The sequence below is a fragment of the Tamandua tetradactyla genome, chromosome 17 (genome assembly GCF_023851605.1).
Source record: "Tamandua tetradactyla isolate mTamTet1 chromosome 17, mTamTet1.pri, whole genome shotgun sequence".
NCBI lineage: Eukaryota > Metazoa > Chordata > Mammalia > Pilosa > Myrmecophagidae > Tamandua > Tamandua tetradactyla.
In genome coordinates, this window is record NC_135343.1 from 2,021,347 (window position 1) to 2,039,419 (window position 18,073).

Consider the following 18,073-nt stretch of genomic DNA (forward strand, 5'->3'; position numbering starts at 1 on the left):
TGGGCCTGCCAGGTAAGGGCCCCCAGCTGGAGCCCCTCCTGGAGTGAACTTTCCCCACGCCCCGAGACCCTGCAGGCTGACGGCGGGTGGCACCCTACAGGCAGGCACCCCTCCGCCTCCTCCCTGAGGGTTCAGCAGAGGGCGATGGAGAAGGGAGAAGGAGTTTGGACTCCCTCCTGCAACGATGATCATTTGGGACGCGAAAGAAAAGGAGAGTATTAAAATGATGTCCTCCAGGGGCAGTCCTCAGCCAGAGAGGGGAGACTTGTGAGGACTGAGAGGATGGTGTGTCAGCCCCATTCAGGAGTTCAGAAACTAATCCACAATATCAGGACAAAAAGGCCATCCTCCTTTTTTTCTTTTTTTAACTTTTCTGCCAGCACTTGCAATGGGACTGCCCAGGAGGACACAGAGGGCCTAGTGCCTGCAAGCAAGCCCCCTTCTTCTCAAGCAGGAAGCCATGGACCATGGCTGGCACAGTGCTCTGGTGCTGAAAATGTGAGGAAGTGGACAAATGAGGAGAGAATTTCATCTCATTGATGGAGCAACAGGACTAGGTAGAGGCGAAACTGTTTCTGATGAACTTGAGGGGCACTGCTGTCCCTAATGCCTTTCCCTGCTGCAGGGGCTCAAGTTCCCAACTCAAATGCCATACAGTGCACACTGGGTAACTAGAAGAGGAAACCAGTAACTTAACAGGATTCCCCCTCCCCAACTCGCCCCCCACCCCCACCCCGCGAGAGTGCTGTACTGTGCCATTTGACCCCAAAGTACTGTTAGGGACACTCCAGTCCCCACCAGCCTGAGAGGTTTCCCCATCACACCCCCCAACCCCCAAATTCCCTTTCACTGCTCCTCTGGAGGTTAATCAATGGGTTCTCACCCACTGGAAGGCAGATTAAGATCACGTTTTTTTCTGGGTACATAATTCAATGTACCAGGAACACTAAGAATCCAAATCCTTTTTCCAGGGGACCAACCATCCCCCCCCCAAAAGACAAGTGACGAAACTGAAAACCCTCATCACTCAAAGGCCCAGGGCGTTCTGCTAGGATGCCACCTCGGTAAAGGCCTGGGACATAAGGGCACGAGGCCTTCTTCCCACGCAGACTGTAGGTCTAGTCACAGAGTGACAGGCAGCAGCAGCAAAGACAGAAACTCTGAGAGACAAGGTCAAAAGGTGCCCAAGAAGTGGGTCCCGGAACTGCAAGAGGCGAAGACTGCAGGTGGAGTCACAGCAGTACAGGCAGCATTCAGGACACACACAGCAGAGCAGCAAGGCACAGCAAAGTGTTCGCTCCAACAGGGACACTGCAAAGCTACACGTGGAACCTCTGATTACAAGTGGCCCTTCTTTTCTTTGTATACTCCACTCCCAACACCTCTCCTAGAGAAACACCCAGATAACAGGAGGGCAGTTTTTAAAAAATGGCCTCAAACCCTCTGACACACCTCCCTTTCACAGATGGACTCTATGGTCGTTCCCTTCGAATCTGGGCAAGTTTGTGACTGCTTCAAACAGTAGGGTACGGCAGAAGTGACGCCATGTGATTTTCAAGGCCAGGTCATAAAAGGCCCAGCAGCTTCTGTTGTTGACTGGAATACTCACTCTTAGAGGTTTGAGGTACCATATACAAAGTCTGGTTACCCGGAATCTACCATGCTGTAAGGAAGTCCAAGCCACAAAGTGTGGCTACATGTAGGCACTCCGATCAGCAGCCCCAGCTGAGCCCAGCCTTTGAGTCAGGCCATGCCAGTCCAGCACCAGACATGTGTGTGAAGCAGCCATTCAAGTCCTCCCAACCGCAGGTACAGATACTGTGACACAGGGACAAGCCATCCCCACTGTGCCCTATCCAAATTCCTGACTTGCAGAATCCGTTAGCATAATAAATGTTGTTGTGTTAAGCAACCAAGTTTGTGATGGTCTGTTATAGACCCACAGAGAGCCGTAAGTTCCTGCAGTGGGCAGAATTCACAAACTGGTGGACCAGGAGACACGTTTTATTCTAGACAAGATGTATGGCTGTTGTTTTCTGGCTGCTTGGCATTCATATGCCCTTCCTAACTCCTTTGAGAAAGACAGCTAAAATTCTCTTGATCATTTCAACAGCATGGTTGGATTAAGATACCCTAAACCACTTTAAAAATGCTGGAAAAATATAAAATGTCTTCATAAACACATTAGTGATTATAAAGGCACAAAAATGAGGAATCGGCAAAAAAAATTTTAACTGGGGAGGCAGGTGAACAGTAAACTTGACTTTTACCCTGCTTACTAGAGAATTAAAGTGTCTGTTTTGACAGCAACATGGCGTACCAAGTATAGAGATAAACCCTAGGGTCGAGAATTAAAGTGTCTGTTTTGACAGCAACATGGCGTACCAAGTATAGAGATAAACCCTAGGGTCTGCCCAAAGGTGGAGAATTCTAGAAGGAAACCTCCTGGGACCCCAAAGTTTCCACTATCAGTATAAGACTAGATGAAATCTAAAAATCACCATACAGAAGGGAACAGCAAGAAAACATGTCTTGGATGTAATGATTTTAATCAAATTCTAATCTTCCAGGAACATCCAAAGCAGCACAAACTCTGCCACAATCTGGCCCCATGATAGATTATCAGCCCCTACACCCCATCACTTGTCTGGCTACTAACTCTTTGCACTTCAATCCTCTCTATCTATACCTTTGTATATGCTATTCTCTCTGCCAAGATTCTCCTTTTCTTTCTTAAGGAAGTAAGTACGCATTCCTCAAGTGTACTAGCTAAAGGAAGCCTTTTCCCATTTCCCCAGCCATAGTTAAGTTTCCTCCTTGTTCTCCCAGTGTTCGGACATGATATGATTATAGAACAAACTGCATTTTGTTCTACGTAATACCTTTACATTCTGATTTTTACATTGAACTGAGTATGAGGCAGTAACTGTCATATTCATATTTGTAACAGTGCCTTGCCTATTAGTAGGCAATTGACGCTTTTTGAATGAAAGTGCAGACTTGCTCCCGAAGTAGAATTTTTACCGTGTTCTCTGTGTGATCCCCTGGAGCTCTATTTAGCTCAGTGGTTCTCAGCTTTAGCGGCGCGTTAGAATCACCTACGGATCTGTTCAAGCTCTCAGCCCTCCGTGCGGGCCCCAAGCATTACTCAGTATTTCTAAAACGCTTCAGGTGACCGCAGCAACCTAGGCTGGCTGTCTCCGGCCCGGGCCCTCCCAGCACCGAGGAAGGCCGGCTGCCCGGTGGAGTGCACGCGAGTCTCCCGGGATCTCCTTCCAGAGCAAATGTGAGCACAGACCCTGCCTCAGGCCGCAGCTCCTTCGGCTCAAAATCAAACCAGATTCCTACAAGCGAACACACTGGGGCGGAAAGAAGCCTCTCCCGAGCGCGGGGAGAACGGGACCTCGATGTTGCTCTCGTCCTCCCCGACGGTGAAAGCCAGGGCTAGTGTCGGGCCTCGACGGTCAGAAAGACACATTGCTCGCGGACGACGCTCCCTCCCCGGCGGCCCGCAAGACCCCAGACCACCCGCGACAGCAGACGCGGCTCAGCACGGCGGGGCCTTCTTAAGGGCGTGCGCATGCGCAGAGCCTCTGACGTCATATTAAGGCGCCCTGATCGATGAGAATTCTGGGAAATGGAGTCCGTGCGAAGGCAAGGCGTTTGGGCGCGAGGACGCCGGGCGGCTTTGCGCAGGCGCACTGCCTTCCCGACCCGAAGAGGCACCGTCTTCCTGGGTCCCCCGCACCCTGCGCCGGAGGTGAGGGCTGCTCGTGTGTGTCCTGGAGGAGCGGAGAACTTGAGAGGGTGCCGTGGGAGAAGGGGATGTCGCGGGGCGGATGGGTTTGCAGAGTCTGTGTGTGGTGACGTCCCGGCTCGGAGAGGTGCGAGAAGAAAGTGCCCCCCCCCCCCGCCCCACTAGGTGCGTGTATCTCGTGGGACGTGGACGCTGTTACGAGTGGTTTTACGGAGTGCACCGACTATATGTCAGATCCCGAGGTGTCAGGTTGAAGTGTGGACTCTTCCTCCGGTCCTCCTGTTCCTCTACCCATAGCGGATGCATAATGAACGTGCGTGGAATTGACACTAAAGTTAGGGTGCCGCCACCCCAGTCCCTCCCTCTCTCCAAGGAGGCGCCCCCGATCGCCTCGTTTCGCTTCCTGGGCCACGCACAGGCGATCGAGGGGAGCATCGTGGAGGAGGTCGGATTTGAGGTGAAAAGAAAAACCCCAAACGCTAAAGAAGCGGTAAAGCGATAGGCAGGCTTGAGAAGAGCCGTGGGAGAGCAGGGGGGAGGAAAGCGCACGGAGGCCGGGGCGCACGGAGGCCAGGGCGCACAGAGGCCAGGGCGCACGGAGGCCGGGGCGCACGGAGGCCGGGGCGCACGGAGGCCAGGGCGCACGGAGGCCAGGGCGCACGGAGGCCGGGCGCACGGAGGCCGGGGCGCACGGAGGCCGGGGCGCACGGAGGCCAGGGCGCGTAGTCCCACGGCAAGGCCCAGGGGGCAGAGCGCTTTGTGGGGGTCTGACCCCCGGACTGACAGGAATACAGCTATTTTAGGATATTTACTCTACAGGTCACATCCAGGACTAGAGAAGGAAAGGGAAGGCAGGGAGCCGGTTAGGAATCAGTGAAGCGAGCAGTCATGGACCTGAATGGTGCCAGTGGCAGGGCACAGTACAAATGGCGTTGCTAGAGAAGAGTTAAAGGACCTGGTGAATAACTAGATTTGGAAGGGAAGAGAATTAGGGAAAATGTTTGAATTTGCATACCTGGGAGAATAATAGAACACCTGACAGGAATGTAAACCAGAGAGAGAAGATGATGTGGGGAGTTCTGTGGGGAAAGATGATTTTGAGGTAATGGCAGAATGCCTGATCCAAAATTTGCAGTCATTTGGAAGTGTAAGGTGAGTTTGGAAGGGGAGTCATGACTAGCCTTGGGAACTATCTCGCTAGAGGTGGAAGACAGAGCCGAGGTGTAGATGAACTTTCCGAGGGATAGGAAGGACACTTGGGCAGTGTCCATGGTTCCAGAACACGAGTGGGAAAAAGAGTCACAGGAAGACAGTAGTTTCAGGCTTGCTATGGTATCACAGCAGCTACAGGAACTGCTTGAAGAAGCAGAAACTGGTTGAAACAGCCAAAAGTTGCAGAGAAGTAAAAATAAGGAGAAAGGGGCACAGAGCTAAAAAATGCATTGGTAACTTCCAAGCATGCAGTTTCAGGTGTGTGAGGTGGAAAAGCAGGTGGTGACGATGTGGTTTCAGGTGCTGACAGCGTGGTTTCAGTAGGTGTGTTTTATTCATCTCAGAATTTTGGTAATGAAAGGAAAGCCCCCAAATTGAACGTTTTTGCTGGAGGGAGGCCATGGATTCACTGAAGTTTAGTTCCAGATAGAGGAGGCTTGTTGAGTTTGAAGATGTAGGAAGGAGCTACTGGAAAGATGGAAGATTCTGGAGAAAGAGAGGGAGGCTGGATAATGCAGGGAGCAAATTCTGAGAGGAAACAATAGTAGAAAGGAATGTCGGGCACAGAGGTGAAGTCCTAGAGATAGAGGCGGTTCTGTTTTGTTGGCTTCACATCCAGGCTACCTAGTGTCTTGGTAAGTGGTTGAGCGGTGGAATGCGTGAGCGGATGAACGGGGTCCTGTTGGGCAGTAGAAAGGAAGGGAACTTTATTGAGCAAACTGAATGAAAAATGCTTGATGTTATTGTCGCATTAACTATCCACAACTCCTCAGAGTAGTTACTAAACAACTGGGGTCAAGTCCTAGGATAACGTGCCCAAAGCTTCACGTTAATAATCCCAGCTTCTGGAAGGCTTTCTGCCAGCCTTGCCTCCTGTGGAACTCACTTTGGTGGCTCCTCAGGAAGTAGAGGACAAAGTTAGGCTGGGAACTGAATGACAGGCATGGAGGTTTGCAGAGAAGAGAGGTTTGGAATAGGTGTTCTGTAACTAAGGTGAGAACAGTAAACAATTACCAGATAATACAGAATATGAGTTTGAAGTACTCCGAGATTATGGACAGAGAAAGTGAAAACAGAGGTGGACGTGACCCTTTGCTGACAGCGACTCCATGTGAGCTTGCTGGATTTTCTGAAGGGACTGCCAGTGAAGTCTAAACCTAGTGGTGAGCGCTGCCTACCTGGCAGGGAGTGTTGACAGGTGGCTTAATGGCCAAGGGACTTTCACGCTCACTACCATTTGTGAGCTTCTCAATGCATAGTTTATTTAAGTCATAATCTAATTTGAAAATTGTCTTGAAGTGTTTAAACATTGAGAGCAGTTTGAACCACTATTTCAGATGTAGTTTGACTAATTTGTTTGAAAAACCCAAATGCTTTAGAAAACATAGAGAATACCTGATTCCAAAGTTATTATTACACTTACACTTACACCTATTCTAAAGCAGCAGTAGCGTAGTATAATTAAAAATTGCACTATTTGTATCTTCCTAGAAATATAGTGTTGACTAATGCTGACATCATTCTAAATGCTGTATGCGTCTCACCTTTTTTAAGCTTCACAATAACTGTAGGAGGTAGGTACTTTTATTATTCCAGTTTTGCAGATGAGCAAACTGAGGCAGAGCTGGCACTTGATTTCCAGCAGTCTGGCTCCGAGCCTGTTCTCCTAATAGCTATACTCTATCTCGACTGATTTTGAAATCTTTCTAGGGCTGGAGAGTAATATTTTTATGCCCTCCTGGGAATGCAGAAATCTTAACAGACTAAAAAGTAAAAGAACCCTGTTTTGGACCAGCACAAACTGCTGGCTCCGGTTATCAGATGATGGTATATATTTGTTTCCATGTGCGTGTATCTCCCAGGCAGGATTAAAACCCTAATCTCGCCTCCTCGGTTGGAGTTCCTTTTTATAGTTTTGCTGAACTTGTTTTTCTGTCAAGAATATGCTTTAAGTGTATGCCTGTTCACATAGGTTTTAGTTTGTGCAAACCAGCATTCACTCTCAAGGTAATATTCTTTAAAAGTTTTGCTTGGTCTAGTAAATATACTCGACCCTTTGTTCAGTAAATATAGAGTGATCTTGTATTTGGGCATTTTTGAAAACTTGACTGTGCCTACTGGTATCTTAAAATGGGCTGAAGGACTCATGTCTTGGGGGAGAAGGATTGAGCATGCACAGAGGCCCAGCCTCCTCTAGGCAATTCACTGGTGAGGGGCACACGTCCCTCTTTTGCCTGATTATTCCGTGGGACCCAGTGAGGCCTTCCTGTCTGGGGTACGCATTTCCTCTTTCTGGGGTTGCTTGGCTGATCCCCAGTCCCTAGGTTTCTTTTCTCAGACTTATACAAATGGCTACAAGCATGTATTCCAAGGATATCTATACTTTATGAATAGTCATATTGTATTAGAAAAAAGAACAGAGTACTTATTTCCATAACTGAAGGCTCAATCATTGCCTTCTTTGTATTACAACCGTTCTATAGACTTTCTATTAACTTCTCTTTGGAGTAGCATTATGAAATTCAGGGTCTTTCACCAACCGAGTTATTTCGTTTAGCAATTATACTTTTTACATCTTGACCAGTGGGAGCCAGAGGCAGCCTGATTTTTCCTATCCAAAGCGGTAGAAGCAGCTCAAATGTTAATACCCAAAACTGCACACGTGGTCTCCCCCCCCCCCCCCCCCCCCCCCCCCGCCCCGCGCTGCTCTGTCCCCACCCCCGGGGGCCTTGCGGGTGCCGAGTGCTGCCGGGTGGGTGCTCCTGCCGGGGAGCGGGGCCAGACCCCCGCCCGCTGCTTGCCCCTGCGACCCGGCCCTTGCCCCAGGTCCCCGCGGCGCAGGCGGCGGGTTGGAGGCGCGGCTGGAGCCCGGGAGAGGGCGCGGCGGCCGCGGGGACGCGGACCTCCTGGCTGCACGAGCCCCTGCAGGGCCTCCAGCCAGAGGAGCCCCGGGAGGAAAGCAGGTGTCGGCCCTTACCTCTCGGAGGTCGGGGGTCACTCCCTAAGCCTAAGAGATCGGGAGGCCACCGGCTAAACCTAAGAGAGTGGGGGATACCCCCTATACCTAAGAGAACGGGGCAGGGGACACCCCGTAAACCTAAGAGAACGGGGGACAACCCCTAAACCTAAGAGAACGGAGGGATACCCCCTAAACCTAAGAGAACGGGGGACAACCCCTAAACCTAAGAGAACGGAGGGATACCCCCTAAACCTAAGAGAACGGGGGACAACCCCTAAACCTAAGAGAACGGAGGGATACCCCCTAAACCTAAGAGAACGGGGGACAACCCCTAAACCTAAGAGAGAGAACGGAGGAACAAACCCCTAAACCTAAGAGAACGGGGTTCCACCCGCTAAACCTAAGAGAAAGGGGCAGGGGACACCCCCAAAACCTGAGAGAACAGGGTAGGGGACATCCCCCAAACCTAAGAGAATAGGAGGACACCCCCTAAACCTAAGAGAATGGGGGTACCCCAAAACCTAAGAGATCGGGGATACCCCCAAAACCTAAGAGTATGGGCTGGGGACACCCCCAAAACCTGAGAGAAAGGGGTGGGAGAGAGACACGGCCCTAAACCTAAGTTCCCAGACGCCGGCCGCAGGCAGGCTGGCAAGCAGGGCTTTCTCAGGAGAGCAGTGTGAGGCCTCCTTTCCTTCGGGTCGATTTTCCTGAACGCTAAAGCAAACACATATAAAGAATCATAAGAAATTAAAACAAGAATCGCTTGTAATGCCACCGCTCAGATTCCACTCAGAATATTTTAGCATACGTTCTTCCAGTTTTTTCCGTACACATGCACAATTTAAAAAAACTGAATTCTTAATATTTATGGACTTATGTTTTTTAAAATATTTTTATTGTAAACAACGAACATACAAACGTTCTTGGCGTACAAACATTCTTGACATGGTGTGCAATCAGTGGCTCACAGTATCATCACATAGGTGTATATTCATCACCATGATAATTTTTTTGAACATTTGCATCTGTACAGAAAAAGAAATTAAAAAAAAAAAACTCATACATGCCATACCCCTTACTCCTCCTCTCATTGACCACTAGTATTTCAGTCTACTCAATTTATTTTAATCTTTGTTCCCCCTATTATTTGTTTATTTATTATCCATATTTTTTACTCATCTGTCCATATCCTAGATAAAAGGAGCAACAGACACGAGGTTTTCACAATCACACAGTCACACTGCAAAAGTTGTATCGTTATACAGTCATCTTCAAGAATCATGGCTACTAGAACACAGCTCTGCAGTTGCAGATATTTCCCTCCAGCCAAAAAAAAATTTTTTTCCCTTCAAAATTTAGGAAGCAAAACATTACAGAGTTGAAGCATCATGGGTATCTTACCCCAATCCATTCTCCTCCTTTCCCAGAGATGTCCATAATTTTGTACTTATTTTCCTATATAGAGTTTTGCAAGCTTTTTACAGGTACTATTTATCTGTCTTAAAATTTTAATAAATATTATACAGTAAGCCATTCTATAACGTTCTTATTTTTACTCAATTACATTTTTGTGGTTTCTCTCTTATTAGCATGTCTGTTATTCATTCATAATTCCATTGTGTAAATGTATCACAATTTATCCATGATCCCACTGATGAAATTTTGTTTGCTGTTTTTCCCCGTGGCCTTTGCCCCATTGATCTGTAATGCCAGCTCAATCACATATCAAGCTTCCCTTGATGCTTGGGTAGGTTTGGGGGTTTTCATTCTAGTCTATTGCTCGAGGTTAAAAGCTGCCAGACAAACTTGGAGTTCAAACTCTGTGTCACCCTCATACAATACAAGTTAGTTAACCATTCTAAGTAAATGTCCTATCTGTATATGCTGTTAATATATATGCTGTAATGGTTGTTAATAATAGAATGTTTTATGTTTGCATGGTATTTCATTGTATAGATGGACCATAAGTTATTTAATCAAATCTCCTGTTTTGGAGGTTTAAAATATTCCTAATTTCTTTGCTGTTATTGTAAAAATTAAATGAGATAATACATGTAAAAGACTTATTAGGAAATTGCCTGGCACGTAGTTAGCACCCAGAAAAGGTTAATGTTAATGATGATTAATAAAAAACCCTGCAGTATTCTTTCTTTTAAAAACATTTTTATCGTGAAGTATAACATATATACAAAAAAAAGCCAATTTGTTTCAAAGGACATTTTAGCAAACAGTTACGTAACAGATTTCAAAGTTTGGTATGGGTTCCCATTCCACTATTTCAGGTTTTTCCTTCTCTCTGCTCCAAAATACTGCAAGCTGGAAGAAATACCATGATAGAGATTCAGCAGTCGTACTCGTTGGCTAAATCCTATCTCCTCTGTTATACTCCTCCTTTTCCTTTGGCCCTTCTTCCAGTCTATAAGTTTCTTTGTGCTATGCCCATTCTAACTTTTTCTGGCTCCTCTGAGTTTCAGGACTTATTTGGCCTAAGATCCTCTGGAGGTTGTAGGTTTCAGGAAAGTAAACTCAGTGCGTGAAACTTTTGTAGAGTCTCAGTTAGAGCCCTACGTGTTCTTTAGGGTTATCAGGAATGGTGTTTCTTAGGGTTTGGCACACCATGGCAATTAGCAGATCTAGCTGAAGCTTGCATAAGAATAGCCCCCAGAATGGCCTCTCAACTCCCCTTGAACCCTTAGTCACTGATGCGTCACTGTTAGATTTCCTCCCCCCTCTCAGTCTGGAAGGCATTGTGGATCCCGTGGTGCCAGGGCCAGGATCAGCCTTGGGAGTCACATCCCTGTTGTCAGGGAGACTTTCGCCCCTGAATGTCATGTCCCACGCAGGGGAGAGGGTAATAATTTTCCTTTCTGCTCTTGTTCTTCATTATTTCCTTAGGATAAATTCCTAGGGGAGAATTGCTGAGTCACAAAGTAAGTGTATTTTTATGGCCATTGACATAGGTTGCAATGATCCGATGACACATCCATGCTGAAGTCTTGCAGTTACCCTGTGCATACAGAGGGGCCCCCCAAGCTGCCCTGGACCTGGCTAACCTACCTCACCCCCCGCAGCACTCCTCACAGCTAGGCTTTGGCCATTTTCAGCTGCTTCAGTTGTTCAACCTTTCCACATAAACATCTGCCTCCTTATCTTTGTACTTGACATTTTTCCTGCCTAGAATGGTCCCTGCTCCTCCAAATCAGACTTACCTTAGAACCCACTTCTGCCAAGAAACCTTCTGCAGTGTTTCTCCTTCCCTCCCACCTGGGCTGGGTGTGCCTCTCGTGTGTTCTCATAGCTTGCTCTGCTTGTCTCATTCACACGTATCCATTCTGTCTTAAAATATCATTTAGATCCTGGCTTGTCCTATGTGCTGGGCTCTAAGCTTCTTGAGGACAAGGAGAGGGCCTACTGCAGAGCTTGGCATAAATAGCCAGTGCTGGATAAATGTTGGTTGACCAGATGAATGAACGAATAACCACGAGCAAGGAACATAACCCCTGGCTGCTGCAGGGCAGCCTGTGAGCCACAAGCCTTCTCCTTTTTCCCCGGACCGCGCTCCCTGCCCCCCACCCCACCACCATGTGAATCCCAGAAGGTTGGCTTTGACTATGTCATTTTAATTAGGTCCTTGACTGTGAGAAATGGAGACCTACTCAGGTAAAGAGAGTTAACAGTAGTGACACATGCCAAGCCCAAGGAGGTTGGCTTCATGTGGAAATCCAGGGATCAGTAGGGCAGGGCTGCACACAGACCGGAGCCCAGGAGCACTGCTGGGTGAGCCTAGGGCCTACGGGCCAGGACGTCGTGGCTCTCTGCTTCATGCCCCCCCTTTAGTGAGGCTGAGCTGCTCTTCCCCTGCCTGCTCGTGTGTGTCGTATGTGTGCCCTGGGAGCGTGCGTCCTCCCCACGTGCACACGGGAGCTGCCTCCACTAACTGGGGTCCCCTGCTCCTCTGGCCGCTCCTGAACCCCATCATGTCCTTTTGGCCCCTCCCCCAGCTGTCCTGGAATTCACTTCTCAGTTCACGACCTAAAGACGGATGTCATCACTCAAGCCAGGTGCTGCAGCTCAGCTTTCTGGTCAGCCTGTGGCCTCCCTCATCAGCGTGGAACCAGGGGTGACGGGTGGCATGTTAACATGGCACAAAACGTGGCTGCCCAAGGGCCGCCCCTCCATCGGGGTCCGCAAGTGGGGCACCTACCCTTTCAGCATGTCTCGTCCGCAGAGTTATATGCAAAGTTGCCTGTCCTTCTTGTCCAGTAAGCATTTAGGGCATATGGAATGTGAATTTATCAATGTAGTGTGAACTTCAGTGTGCTCTCAATTCCCAGGAACCTAACTCTGCCTCTGGGATCAGAGTGAAACAAGCACCAGGTCGGGTTGTAGACGGCCCTCTCCCAGGCCTTGCCCCTCGTTCCGGGGTGGGACGGGGCCTTCCCCGGGCCTGGTGCCCTTTGCCTTCCCTTTCCATAGGGCTGGGGGTGCGGGTGGGCCGCAGTTCACTGTGCGGCGAGCTCTGGCTTTGTGGGTCTGAAAACTACATACCAGGACTGATGTCTCTCATCCTTCTTCCTCGCCTCACACCTCTGCCCCGGCAGGGCTCTGCCCTTTTCTCAAAGGACAGCACACGGGAGGGAATGGCCACCGTGTCTCCGGCCGCCAGATGCCAGGTGAGGTGGACTTTGGTTTTTCTGAAATACCCTGTGAGTCTCCAGAATGTAGGCGCTTTTCTTTCCCCATCCCACGGCTTCTTTGTTCCACGAGATCAGACCCATTTGGGTGAAGGAAGGACCCTGGGGCAGTGCTTTCTTCCCACGTGACGGATGGTGTCCTCCACTGGGGAGCCGGTGCCATGCGCGTGGGCCACCAGCCTGTCACCAGGCATGCTGCCCCCACAGCCTGTGCACTGAGTGGTTTTTGCCTGACCGGAGGGCTGGGGAGCCGTGGGCGGGTTGTGGCCCCGACTGCTGGAGTGGCTGTGTACGGTCCGACCCCAAGTTCCAGGGGCGTCGGGGTCGGCTGGAGGGGGGCATGTCCTGCAGGTCATGTCGGTGAGCCAGAGCCCCGCAGGCCTTATGTGGGCAGAGGAATGTGGTTTAATCCATTCCTGCCTGAGGGAAGAGTCCTGGATTCCCCGCTGTGGCTCAGAACCTCTGCAGGTGCAGTGGAGACACATCTAGGGGTGCAGGATGCGATCCTATAGAATTACTGAGCACTGGAGCTGAAAGGGGCTCTGAAGGTAATATAGTCCAATATTATAATTTGAGGTTTGTAAAAAAAAAAAAGGACAATTGGCAAAATTTGAACAAGACTGTAGATTAGGTAATGGTATGACTTTATTTTCTTGATTTTTATAATTACACAGTCATTATGTAAGGAAATGTCCTTGTTTTTACAAAATATATACTGAAATATTTAGGAGTAAAGGGGCACCAGGTTTGCAAAGTAGTCTCAGGAGGTTCAGGAAAAAAAATAATAAAGCCAGTGTGGAAAAAGCTAATGTTTGGGGAAGCTGGGTAAAGGGTACCCAGGAATTCTTTGTTCTATTCATGTAAGCTCTCTCTGAGTCTGGAAAAGGGGTCGCTGATAGTCGGAGGTTCGGCTGTGAGTATAGAGCTGTGGGATTTGACTGAGAACTTCATGCCTAATTATACCACTTTCCAAAAGAGCTTCAGACTCTGCAGTGCCAGACCCGTTTCCTTTCCCTCCATCCACATCCTCCAGGGCTGGCATCTGTATTCACTTGTCCAGTCCATGTAAAGGGAAGGGTTGCAAGTAAGGGAAAATGTGACTGTGCTTCCAGGAATCGGTGACCTTTGAGGATGTGGCCGTGGACTTCACAGAGGAGGAGTGGAGGCACCTGGGCCCTGTTCAGAAGAACCTCTACAGGGAGGTGATGCTGGAGAACTACAGGAGCATCGTCTCCCTGGGTAAGGGGCTTCCTGTCAGGAGCTAATGGCTGCACTGCGTTCATGTGAGTGAGGGGCCTATTCAGTTAATGCCTCTTCTGCTCCCCTGAGTTCTGAACCAACTGAGAGAAGAGACAAAAGAGTAGAAGAATGTGGCTTTGTTGTGCAGCAACGATGGGCTTCCTAACACTGGACCCCAGCATTGGGCAGACTTGCACACCCAGCCACGAACAGTCCTGGGCAACCCCATGTTGCCGTGCTTCGTAGCCTGCCCCTGGAAAAAGTAGGCTGGGAGGAGCAGAGCAGAGTGTGTGCCTGATGCCGGAGCAGAAGTGGCTGCTACGTGTGCCCAGGTCTTCTCCCAGCTCATCAGTCAGGTACTCAGCTCCACCTAGAGAAGTAAGTGAAAACGGGCCGTCTTATGGGGGACAACTTCTCCTAATAGAAGCCAGGGGAGGAATAAAGACTGTTCCCCCATAAAACAGGGAGGTGTGGGAATGAGAGTACAGGAATATGCCTCTGAGGAGGAGTACAGTGAGTTGTGGACCCCAGTTTAGACATGTTCTTGGTCTTATGGATTGCATATAAGATCCCTTCAAGATGTTACTCCAGTTAAGGTGTTTCCCAGCTGTGTAAGGCTGGGCTTTAATCCAGGTGCCTGAGTCCGGTATAAGCAGAGTCAAAGTCATATATGGAGAGAGAAGCTGCAGGAGGAGCCAGAAGCTGGAACCACCCAGAGGAGAAAGGAGAAAATACCACAATGTGCATTGCCGAGTGAGGAAAAACAAGGACCTGCAAAGAGTTCTGGCCAGCGGAAGATACAGACCCCAGTAGGAAGCAAGCTTTTTAGCCTCAGAAACCATGAGCTAATAAATTTCTTTTGTTTAAGCCAACCCATTGCATTAGAAACTAGAAGGAAGGCAACCTTGTAATAAAGTGGCAGAGAATTTGACAAAATGGTGTCTTGGGGGCAGGATGAAAGTAAAACTTGTAACAAGGTGTTTGGAAATTTAACTCAGATTTTCAAGTTAAGTGTGTGTGCTGGTTTGAAAATGTTTCATACCCCAGAAAAGTCATTTTCTTTCAGTCCTGACTCAGTCTTGTGGGGCCAGACCTATTTAGGGCGGCCCTTGGAATAGATTGTTTCCTTGGAGAATGACCTACTCAATTGTGGGTGTGGTGTTTTTGATTAGATGGAGATCTGACTCCACCTATTAAGGTGGGTCTTGATTAGTTTACTGGAGTCCTTTAAAATTAAGAGAAGATATTTTGGAGAAAACACAGAGCTGACAGATGAAAAAATTTGAGGTTCTTAGAGTGCCAACAGATGTAGCCTGGGTGCTAAGCAAGGACTTGCAGAAATAGCCAGAACCTGAACAGCAGAAATCTCTGGCCCCAGGAGATGCTAAGCAAAGAGATGAAACCCAGAGTTTTACCCCAAAGCAGCTAAGTCAGGACCCCCAAATGCTTAGAGAGGAAGACACTGGAATCAGAAGCTGGGAACAGCAGACCCAGGAACACAGACCAGTAGACTCCAGCCACATGCCTTCCCATCAGACAGGCATCAGCCTTCTTGAGTCAAGGTATCTTTCTCTGGATGCCTTAATTTGGACATTTTTATGGCCTTAGAACTGTAAATTTGTAACTTAATAAATCCCCTTTATAAAAGCCAACCCATTTCTGGTATTCCAGCAGCATTAGCTAACTAAAACAGTGTGGAAGGTGCAGCCTGACTTCTCCTTGCAGCTTATAGTAAAATGCAAGAGGAAAGAGATGAGTGGAGCACTGACCTCTTAAGCGCACACACACACACAGAGAAAAATTGATGGTTTGGAAAATTCTGAGCCTTTCAGGTAGTGTGCTCTGAAAGCAGGGTCAGAAGTAGCTCTAACAGGGACTCCCCAAGCTCTCAGGAGGGTTTCATTGAACAACCATTTGCAGAAGAGGGTGTGGCCGAACATGGATTCTGTCTGCCATTTCAGTAGAAGTCAGGATTGGAAGTGCAGTTATCCAGGAAGGCTCTCTGGAGAGTTCTATTGCCTGATGGTCTGGACCTGCTCAAACTGTGCACACAGCTCACAAGGTTTCTGCAGAATTTGCACGAGCAGAACCACTGAAAGAAACAGAGAAGGGATGAATTGAAGTTAGAGTAACTTCAAGGGCAGAACCATGGAAGCACAGGTCTGGACCCAAAAAATCTCTTTGGGCCAAGAAAGTGGGCCTACCACATCTGTGGAAGGGGTGGGTCTGCCCTCGTGCTTGGAGGGGGGAGCACTTGCGTTTCTTTATTCAGGGAGAGTGCTGCCACCTCAGTGCTTGGAGATGATGGGGCAGCTGCCCTGGCGTTCAGGGAGAGTATGTCCACTCCTCAGGTGCTTGGAAGAGGTCCAGGAAGGGGTCCTGGAAGACAAAACATTGATCTACAGGTTATTCTTAGACCTTGAAATCTAATGGCATGTACCGTGCTGGGCTTTGAACTTGCGTGGGATCTGTGACACCTATTTTCCTTTTAGTTTCTCCCTCTGCAATAGGAATGTTTGCCTTTGCCTGTCCCGCTATTGTATACTGGAAGCTGAAAACTTGTCCTCTGGGTCTCACAGGTCCATCAGACTGGGCAGTTTTGCCCCAGGATGGAGCAAACCTATACTGACTTTGATGAGACTTTATACTTAACACTGTTGCCAAAATGACTTAAGGCTTTTGGGGTGTTGTGATGGAAAGAATGTATTTTTCAAATGTGAAGAACACAGTTTTTGGGATCCAGAGGGCAGACTGTGTGCACTGAATTGTGTAACCCAGTCGGGACATGTTCTCGGTCCTGGTCACACTCTGGTGAAGAGGATCTCGGGGTGTTGTTCCATTCAAGCTGGGGCCCCACTCTCTCGGGTTGGGCTTTAATCCAAACTCCTGGAGTCCTTTACAAGCAGAGTGAAAGTCAGACAGAAGAAGTCCTAGGAGCAGCCAGAAGCTAGAAGTGAACAGAACTTGAAAGAGAAAGGAAAGGACATCACCATGTATATCGCCATGTGACAAAAAGTCAGTGAAGCCCAAAGATTGCTGGAAGGAAGCCTTTTAGCCTCAGAAACTGTGAGCCAGTACAATCCCATTATAAAGTAAATAGCCAACCCATTATGTGCTATTTGTTTTAGCATCTAGGGAACTAAAACAGTAGGTCATGGGAGGTATGTTCGATTTTGAGTATGTCTCTTACATGCAGCCTAAAAGAGATGCTCCCAGAAGGCAGTTTATAGTTCTAGAGGGTTGGGTGACAAAAGGAAACTTAAGTGCTGCTGCTAAGATCAGCTGTTTGTAAGAAGTAAAGTTGGGTCTTTGTGGGTAATGAGAACCTCTCAGGATCTTTAAGGATCAGAGGATGAGAGAGTGCACAGATTTGGAAGCAGACAGCAGTAAAAGGGGTCACAGTACAGATTTCCTACAAGGCAAGTCAAAAAAGCAAGTGTCATCATCCATGGATGAGCTTAAAGTAGGTCGAATATGTAAAACAGAGCAAGATCAGGAGGTATGAAGGGAGACTGCTGACCCTTTGTCACAGCTTTGAATGATAAAATATTGGGAAAAATAGAATTCCTAAGGTTAGGGTCAAGAAAGCAAAAGGGAGATGATGGAAGTGATTGTTTTGTCACAGACAATCAGCACACAACCGTATATGTGCTTCTTGGGCCCAATAAGAAGTTCCTTTCTTTCCTAAGAAGGGACCCCAAGATGAGGGAAGTTTAGATCTCGGGCCTGTTGCCTGAGGTCTGCTTTTAATTTACCAAAAATGGATAGATTCAATTCTGAAATTGGTCTTAAGGAGATACTATGTCTAGCAGCTGATGATATAGATTCTCATCATACCATTGTTTGATGATAGCAAAACTTTAAAACCTCGATGTCTGCCTGCAGCGGATTGGTTTAAAAAAGTGATGTTATTCCAGCAGTGTAATATCATGTAACTGTTAGAGTCCTGAGGTAGATCTGCGCTGATTGAAATGAAAAATAACACTTTTCATGTATTATTGTGTGAAAAAAATCAAGTTACAAATCAGCATGTATTACATTATCTTTCTTTTAGCAGAATATATCTATAGGTATCTTTTAGTATCAAAATGAATAGAAGGAAAGACAAAAATGAATACAAAGTTTGAAAGATGATTTTCCTTTGTTACTAGTACATACCTCTAAGTTTCCTACAATGAGCAGGACTTTACTTGGGTAAACAACCAACAA

The 18,073-nt window shown here is 48.0% G+C and overlaps 1 protein-coding gene across 5 annotated transcripts in view; it reads left to right on the forward strand.

Annotated features, from left to right (window-relative positions):
* Positions 1–18,073, forward strand: part of ZNF2 (zinc finger protein 2) — a 47,838-nt gene that overhangs the window by 1,051 nt on the left and 28,714 nt on the right. For 3 of the 5 annotated variants that reach the window (XM_077133743.1, XM_077133737.1, XM_077133742.1), the window contains exons 1-3: positions 3,691–3,760; positions 12,533–12,604; positions 13,738–13,864. In XM_077133743.1, coding sequence (XP_076989858.1) covers positions 12,572–12,604; positions 13,738–13,864 — 160 coding nt within the window. In that variant the 5' untranslated portion in view covers positions 3,691–3,760; positions 12,533–12,571. Of the gene's footprint in view, positions 1–3,690; positions 3,761–12,532; positions 12,605–13,737; positions 13,865–18,073 lie in introns of those variants that run through there. The other 2 variants (XM_077133738.1, XM_077133739.1) reach the window with 2 other exon arrangements.